Source organism: Habropoda laboriosa, unplaced genomic scaffold, assembly GCF_001263275.1.
Source record: "Habropoda laboriosa isolate 0110345459 unplaced genomic scaffold, ASM126327v1 scaffold66, whole genome shotgun sequence".
Lineage (NCBI taxonomy): Eukaryota > Metazoa > Arthropoda > Insecta > Hymenoptera > Apidae > Habropoda > Habropoda laboriosa.
In genome coordinates this window covers 24,114-33,550 of record NW_017100166.1, presented here as the reverse complement: position 1 = coordinate 33,550, position 9,437 = coordinate 24,114, and the positions used below count along the sequence as shown (strand labels likewise).

Below are 9,437 nucleotides of genomic sequence, written 5' to 3'. Positions count from 1 at the left end.
ATAACACTTAAAAATTTCATTAACACGTTGAGTGCCGTGTGGTACATCGGAGCATAATTTCATATCGTAATACAACTGGTACATAAATATCATTGTACCATCGGTGGCCCACGCGGAGTACTGACACGTTTTCAACTCGCTAAATAACATAATATACAATAAATGCAATAACGCAGACCACGAAAAGTCGTCACTGAACGTGTTAAATAACATTTCGAAACAATCTATCTTACAAACTAAATGATGAATAATATGTGGAAAAAATGGTATTAAGTATTTGAAAAGGTAAAACATACAAGACAACCAACCTCCAGGAGAATCATAGTCCCTGGAGTCGTAGGGGGTGGTGGGCCCGTCGTAGCAGTTGTTGTTGGTGCCACAATGGGTCTGATGCAGGGGCGTATGATGGGGCCCGTGGTGGTGGGCGGCAGGAGGACTGCACGGCAAGGTGGTAGGTCGTGCAGCGTCGCCCATAGACGCAGGGAGGCAGGGACTTAGGTCCCTCGCCTGGTCCACTGCACCGGGCCCCCCCGCGCTGCCGGGCCCCCCTTGACGCCCCACAGCCAAGCCGCTGCCACGCTCCTGCGAGCTGGCCGGCTGCTGGAACAAACATCACAATTCGAGGACATTAGAAACCTTCATAAGATTGACAAACGATCTTTCACGTTACTTATGATTAATAAGAGAAAAATGACAAAGAAGATAGAATAGGTAAGTACGATAGGTTGATGTTTTCAACGTGAGAAAAAGTTCTCTAGACGAATGGAACGAGACTGCTACGTTAATTGATCAGTATACTGCAATGTCGCGCGCGCACGTTAAAAGATTGTTCGACGAGTGTAGCGCGACACCGAAAGCAACATCGATGGTGTTTCACTGTTCACGCTTCGATGGACATATCGAAAAAGCGACTAGAAAGAACCGCGATCTATCGAATCTAACCGCAGTACAGCGTTGAAAAGAAGCACAGTCGATTTGCTCGAATGAAATTTCTCACACCTCCGCGCTTATTGTTAGACACCGAGTAAGTATCTATGTCATCGAGTGTTAAAACTCGATCGCTAGAAATCATCCGTCAAAAGAGAAGCACGCGGTGAAAGTGATCAAAGGAGGCACGTTCAATTAAACCTTTCCGAGAGAAACGAACGACTGTGATCTGTTCCGAAGAGAACAAAAGACGTCGAGAAAACGCCGCGTCAACGCTGTAGAAACGCCTACCCTAACCTATAATTTCCATCGACCCGAGCAGGCTCGAAAAAAAAAGAAAAAGAAAAAAAACGTATCCTGGTAAAAGTAACCAACAAAGAAGATACTAACCGTGAACCGAAGAAGGAGAAGAGACTTTCCACCATTCGAAGCTGACGAGAAGGGACCGTAAAGGACATCGTCGGAAGACGTCGCCGAGGATAACCTCCTGCGAACGTCAGACTGGCAACCGGAATAGGCGAAATAGGACAACAACCTACGCGGTACGGGGAACGCGTCGTCGACAGTGAACGGGGGGAGGGGGGCGCAGTATCCAAAGTGACAGCGGATTACGGCTCGGTTGACATCGGCAAAGGGCAACGGGGGATAGAGAAAAGGAGGAACAGATAAAGAGTGGCACGCCAGTGACGGCAGTAGCCGGTCGCCTCTGATGGATGTCGTAAGCCGGTGTGCGCATGCGCGCGACCCTATAAGGCGCCCAGAGCCAACCAATCCGAGCCGCCGCCGTGTTTCAACTGTCAACGCGGTTGCAGCGTACCGCGGCGCGCTCGAGACATAAATTACGCGGCCTGGTCCTCTCCTTCTTGTCCCTCTCTCTTTCCGCCTCCCCCTTTTTTTTCTCTCTACCCCTCTCCCTTTCTCCCCGCTGCTTCACTCTTTCTTTCTCTCTCTCTACACATTTCCCTTCTCCTGTTCGGTGAACCCTTTCTTCCCCATTTCCTTCTTCTTCTTCTTCTTCGTCTTCTTCTTCTTCTTCTTCCATCGCCGCGCTGCTCCCGTGGAAAACCAATGCCGCACTTTACGACACCAGATACCGGTATTTACTGCATCTCCCTAGAAGCGGCGCGTTTGCGATCGAGAACGAAGGGCGGCTAACTTCTGACCGTAGGATGTCGTAAAGATCGCGATGGTGGACGGTGACGAATTTAAGTTCGAATTCTATCGTACGGTGCCGGTATTAATGCCACGGCAGAGTGTCCTGGGGGATTTTTTAGAGATCCCTCAATCTAGGGAATTTTCGATTCCCCGATTTTAGTGTCGTTATTACTACGCGGGTTATTTAAAATGTTCTCGGTACACAGTAAAGGTGGCAATAGGGATTTCGAAATTTTCAGCTGATCAGAGATTCTCATTTGTCGCATAAATAATATAAATAACTATAGTATAGTGTGTCTCTCCTAACAGTTGACAGACATGACAAACACGATTTATTTAGCTGTCCCTCAGTTCCAAAATTCTTTGGAAGAAAAAAATTCTTCTTAAACGAGACAGTTAAGGAAACTGTCGACAAATATTTCGCATGTCTCGACGAACCGAAGTTTCGCGATGATGTAACGGTTTTGCATTCGCGTCAAAGAGGATTACGTCGAAAAAATAAAAATAATTTGCAAATGATACAAGCTGTCTTTCCATTCCAATTCCGAGATCTTTTCACATGACCCGCTCGTACATTCGATTCAACCAAGTATCGACAGCAGTTGTCGGGCAAAAAAGGAAAAGGAATTATCACCACGACGATCTTCTTATTAAATTCGCGTTCCAGTTGCGACACGGATACCGATTCTCCGATCGACTACAGTGGCTTCAATATTTTTCTATTTTTCTCTCTCTCTCTCTCTCTCTCTTTTTTCTGCTATTTCATCGACCGATTCGTCGAAAGATAATGGTCCGCGCGAGCCCGGCGTGCGCGCCAGCAAAGATCGATCGGATAAAGCGGGCGGAGCACGAGGCGAGGAAAAACTAATAGAAATTGCCGTGAGTTCGTTTGTTACGGCGGATTTTCACCCGTGCACAAACGTAACGATTACGCGGAGTTCTTTCTTATGTAATAAACCGGGTCGCGGAAAGAATCCATGGAACGCGCGTTTCGACGTGTCTTGCTGGGTGCTTCTGGCGTGCAACCTATCTGGTACCGTGGCTCGTTTCCATCGAAGATCATTGATTAAGCTTCGATTGGAACTTTGATTGGGCGACTTTCTTGCAGCTGATGTCTAGCCGCGACACCCCGCGGTGGTGAACTCGATTCCCCCTGGTGAATAATATGCGATTCTCGAACGAGTCGGCTAACTCGGCTTAACTGCGCGTGTTAAACGAATATCGCACAAGGATGATGTGTTGATTACGAATTTAGCTGCTTCTTCTTCTTCTTTTCTTTTCTTCCTCGTTAATTTAATTAATCCTCCTGCCCCCCTCTTTCTCTGTACTTTTCACATGTTTCCTTTATCGGCCGCGCGAATCTTAGATCTCATTTAAAGAAACGAGCGTGAAAAATAAATTATTCCACATTTAATTGAGAGATCACTATGGAAGATTATCATTTAGTAGGAAAAATGGATAATACACAATTTGTGTTATGCTAATGGGAATTCCTTTTGGTAACTATTATAGAATATTACGAATCATTATAGAACGCACAAATCGATTGTTATGCAGAGTTTCGTTCGACGATACAGCTTAATCTTTCGGTCGTTTATTGGTTCACCAAAGTGTACCGCGATAACCGCTGGTACATTACATCGTGCAAGAAGTCAACCGGGTTTTCATATATTGTTCCTCGCTTAATGTCATTATTAACCTCCGGCTGGAACAATGCAGCGCTTTTTCCAACAGCGAGGCGCATTTCTTAACACTCCATTGTGCTCTAACAGCCGCGAGGCGAAGATGTTCCCCGCGAAAGAACCACAGGTCGACGCTTTTCTTTCGACGTGGCTCAATGGGGGGATTTCCCAACCTTACACTCGTATCGGGCATCACGGCGAAAGAAGCGCCAACGGCGAATGCAAATTGAGATATTCCTTAGAGAACGCGAATGGAAATCGTATTTCTGTTCTTTTTTTTTTTCAAGCAGAATGTAAGTTTCTCACGAATGTTTTTTGTTGGATTTTGTTTTGTAACACAGTTGTACGGGGTTATCGAGTAGAATGAAGAGGTTAGGTCAGGTTAGGGTAATTGTTATGGTCGTGAGGATTGATAGGTACACTGAGTGTTATGTCGGCCATATTGGAATGATGCGTGAGTGTCTTCAAATGTGTGATTAATACACGAGTTTTATTTTTCGGACTGTGATATAGTGAAGCAGAGCTAGATAAAAAAATAGTTTAGAATGTATTCGTGTCAGCCATATTGGAATGATGCGTGAATTTCCTTGAAAGTGTGATAATTCACAAACAGATGAGTTTTATTTTTTGGAATGCAACATAGCGAAGTAAATATAAATATAAATATAAAAAGTATTTATAGTTTGTAAATTTGATAATGAGAAAGAACTAGTTATAGAGAATTGTAACAAGAGTAGGTGAATATGAACGACGTTCTCATTCCTGAGGCAACTCACAATTGGAAGATTTATGGATTATGGTAATAATTGTGTGAACTCGATATTACAGAGAACACCAGTGAAACAAGCATTTAATTTCTGTGACGATTTAAGTCAATAGCAATTGTTCCACTTGGAAAAATTCATATCGAACAATAGAATGTAAGGAAGGTACAGGAAGTTATAGTTATTTCTAGAAACGCGTTTAGATCGAAGAAACAGGCATTTAACCCTTTACCTCGTATAGAGAAGTTCCACAATTTACTTTGATGGAACGCATAAACTATACTGTTCTACTTGATGTGACTTTCTAAAATCCTCATTTAACCCTTTATCTAATAACAACAATCTTCGAAATTTACTTCGATGAAATCTAACAACTGTTCAAATTTCCAAATATCAGATTAATATTCTACTTTATGTAATTTGACTCCCCCAAAAAAAAGGAATCGAGAAAATCCACACAATTTTTCACCCCATCCCCAAAAATCTTCAAATTTCACTTTCAAGGAAGCCAAAAACTTTTCAAATACCCAAATATTAAATTAATATTCTACTTGATGTAATTTGACTTCCCAGAAGAAAGAAATCGAAAAAAAACCACAAGTAACCCTTCAACCTCTTTCCAAAAATCTCGAAAATTTACCTTCGAAGAATCGAAAAACTTCTCAATTTCTAAACATTCATCGCCGTCCCGCTTTATTTCACCGGAGGCTGAAACACGGCAAAGAGCGAAATTTTCGCGAAACCAGCGCACCACGATCCGCAGACCGCGGTGGCAGGACGAGTGTCCATTTCCAGAATTTCCCCGATCGGCGGGATTTCGTAAGAGAGCGAGGCAGCGCGCGCGCGAAACAGACGATCGATACGGGCATCCTATAAATTTCCCACGAAACGGCCCCGCGACCGGCCGATCGATCTTCACTCGCCTCGCGAGCAGATCCTTATCCATCTCGAGAGTGGACCTGCCAGGAGGCCGGTGCCAACCGACTGCAAAACAGACTTTCACTGCGGCACTATACTTGCACAAGACTCCGCCTTTTTCATTTTCACGAAACGTGAAGTAAATAACGAGCGCGGAATCCGTCGGGATGCCGGCACGAAAAGCCAGTAGAATGCCGCCAGAAATGTCGCTCGACGGCCGTTTCGATTGTGTATATACTAAACCGCGACAGCCACGCTCTGCTCCGCTTGCGAGATATCGACGAACGATTGCATTTACTCCCTTTCGTGTGTATTCATCTGTTTTAACCTTTTCTTTTCTTCTTCTTCTTCTTCTTTTTTTTCTCTTTTACACAGATTTTTTCTCCGGTTTCATTCATTTTTCGACGAGGACTGGCTGCGCGGACAGATAAGCGCGTGATTTAGTAAGTTCGCGGCGAGACTTTGGGATTGATAAGGCAATCGGTGATTCATCTGCGCGACGCCGGGGAAATTTGTATGGAGCCGTTAATGGGAGTTATCGGTGCAGAGATAGAAGCTTCTTTCTGTCGCGGTTATAAAGAACTGTTGAAAAATTCTACGCTCGTAATTGCTGGAATCTTCAATCTTCGAATTTCACAAAAATGCAACGAAACGTGGAATCTTAGATCTTTGAAAATTACGAAAAATCCAAACAGATGTAAATCACAAAATTCTAAGAAGAGGGAAAAATTCTTCGTTGGAAAATCATTTATTTAAGAAAGAAGAAAAATATAGAAATCAGGTGGAACCATTTCAGATCTTCTCTCGCGTAGAATAATCACGATTCTATACAAAGTGTCCGCATCAGCGGTGATTCCTCGAAATATCTTTGGAAGCCGTGTGTAGCTTAAAAATCCTTGTATCACAGAATTCTAAGAAGATTTCTCACATTCTGGATCGTAGAATTTTAAGAAGAAGAAAAATTCCTCGGTTGAAAATATATTTGTGCCTTTCGAGAAGAAAGAAAATTCTAAGATCAAGAGGAATCACTCGAGAGATTCGTCTCTAGCGCGGAATCATCGCGATTCTATACAATAAAGCGGCTGCAGGAGCGACGATTCCTCGAAATATCACTGGAAACCGTGTCCAGCTTGTAATTTATTTCACGGTGGTTTATCGCGCACCAGGGCGAACGATGTCGAATGGTTCTCGCGGAATGACTCTTTTCTCTTCCCAGCGGCGGCTTTTTCCGTTCTTTTCGCGGGCAAGAGAATCGGGGTAATTGGAGCGCGATTCTTTTTGTCGCGCGGCACGATCTCGTATGATTTACGAGAAGCCATCGGTATGAATCAGGAACGAGCGCGTCGGGAATTTTTCTCGGATCGTTCCCCTCGTTTGGAAAACACCGAGTAGCCTGCTCTTGCTCTCTACTAACTGCAGACTTAACCATGGGAAAATTTTGCTCGAGAATCGAGCCGCAGCTCCGTTCAACAAGGATGAGAAGTGAGTTTTATTCACGTCGGGAAAACTTTCAAGGACCACGTGGGAAAAACTGGTGAATTTTTGCTTGGGAACGATTTTTTTTTTGTTTTTGTTTTAGATTGAAATTGTTAAATGATAGACTCGAAGATTGACTGTCGATTATTTAGATAAAAACGAGTGTGTTGTTCAATTTTATGTGGTGTTTCTTAAATTACTTTATGCTATTGTTCCTTTGAAAGAGATTATTCGAGGAAGAGAGATCGTGTAGAGTAGTTTCTCAGGAAGAAAGTATCCATCTTGAGGAAACTGTACGAAACAGAAAATGTAACTTCAGCCCCAAAAATTTCAAATGTCCCAAAGTACCATTTTAATACGAAATTAAAAAATCTCAAGTATACAATGCAAAGTGTTTTTCGAGGACGAACGATTTCGATCTTGAAGGAAGTGTACCGAACAGAAAATATCATTTTAACTTTAACCCCTTTGCACTCTGAATTCTTTTTTCATTTTCCTTCCAATAACTTCGCGTTACTTTAAGTGTTTTATATAAAAAGTGCTTCAAAGGAGAATTGGTTGATAGGAAGCAATGTAAACAATTGCTTCATCACATGTATGACACTTTTCTGTAACAACTGCACTTTATTTTTAGAAAAAAGGGTCATATACATGTTGCTTATCTAAGTATAAAAAAAAATATTGCCAAATATAATACACACTTAAACTGGCAATTTAAAAATGTCTAGAGTACAAAAAAGGGTTAAAATATTAAACACTAGATAAATTCAAATGTCACAGAGTACCATTTCAACCCAAAATTGAAAAGTCTCAAGAACATCGTAAAAAGTATCTTCTGAGGAAGGAAGTCTCCATTATGAGATAATTGAATCAAACACGACAAAAATAGCTTTAACCCGAAAATATTAGATATCACACAAATCACAAGAATAACTCAAATCGCAAATGTCAAAAATGTCTCAAGAGCACACGCTGCACGTGCTAATATCCTCAAGCATCAACTCCCACAATTTCAGGCGACCTCAGCCACCGATGGTAAGAAAAAAAAATCAGACCAGAGAAAAACAACCAGGAACTCTTTCTCTTTCTCTTTCTCTCTCTCTGTCGATTCTATAAACACGCGCGTCCCGTGTTGCCCGGTATCAGCTTCCCTTGGCCGGGCATGATAGTGATAACAATAAACAGCCTCGTCCACTCGGCTGCAGCCTGTGGTTTCTCTCTTAAAACGCGTGGGCGACGCTTAACACCGCAGAGAACCGATAAACTGCTCGCTATCTGCACTTCTCTGCGGCGACCAGCTACCAACCGGCCTGGACCCAGAGCCACTCGCGACAGGACAAAAATATTGGACCGTGGCTACTCGTGTGCTACTGTGCCACCTTGGTTATTCGGCTGCGACGGCGGCACTCCGATCAGGAATAAGAATAAAAACAGAAACGAAAAAGAAAGAGAGTGGAAGAAGGTGTTCGCGAGGATAGAAGCTCTAAATATAGATTCTACCCCTTTCAGCGAGACACTGATATCGCTGAGAGTTTGGGTATTAGTACGTTTTCACGACGAATTAGCGTAATCGTAATGTTGGATACGGAGGATCGAGGGTGAGTGATGATTTCTTAATTGAATCGGGCACGGATGTTGTAGACGTTACTTAAATTACGTTTTTTGTGAGGACAGAAGCTCTAACTATACGTAGATTCTACCCCTTTCAGCGAGATGTTGGTATCGTTGAGAGTATTAATCGATTTTGACGAGGAATTACCGCGAGAGTAATTTTGGATGATGGGGATTTAGGGTGAATGATGATTTTTTAATTGAATTGGGTATAGATTACTTTGGAATAAAGTTGAGAATAAATTCCACCCCTTTCAGCGAGACACTAATATCTTTGAGATTTTAGTATTAATAATTTTTGATGTTGAAGATTTAAAGTAGATGATTTTTCAATCGAGTTCAATATGACTCTTGTAGATACTACCTAAATTATTATTTCTTGTGAGGATAAAATTTGGAACTTTAAATTCTACCCCTTTCAGCGAGACACTGATATCGTTGAGAGTTTGGTATCAGTGATTTTGGATGCAAAGGCTATTATAAACGTTACTTAAATTATTGTTCCTTCGTTCCTTTGTCATTGCATAAATACTTAAACATTTTCGGAATTTCGGAATTTTCATCATTACTATCAAAGTTTCTTCGTTCTTTATCGTTGGATAGAAAAATTCTATACAGTACTGTGTAATTTTACTCACAACTTTATATCTTCTATACTTTATAAAATTTCTCCGAGCCAAATTAAGATAACAAAACTTTTCCAGCTACTTCAAAACAAAAAGTTTCCTATTAACCAAATCTTCAATCAGTTAAAAAACTATTTCCATCGAAAATTCTTAAATACACGATACACCAATGAAAACCTATTCTTCAAATAACCCTCGCAGATCCGAAGAATTCCCCAACAGGAATATAAAACTTCTACTATGGAACACAATAACCTCATTCAGCATACAACATTCCG

General features: G+C 41.9%; 1 protein-coding gene across 1 annotated transcript in view; it reads right to left on the bottom strand.

Moving 5' to 3' along the window:
• LOC108578595 (protein apterous-like) overlaps positions 1-9,437 on the bottom strand; it is a 67,773-nt gene that overhangs the window by 49,652 nt on the left and 8,684 nt on the right. The window contains exon 2 of the mRNA XM_017941959.1: positions 309-600. Within this exon, the coding sequence (XP_017797448.1) occupies positions 309-600 (292 nt within the window). The remainder of the gene's footprint in view (positions 1-308; positions 601-9,437) is intronic.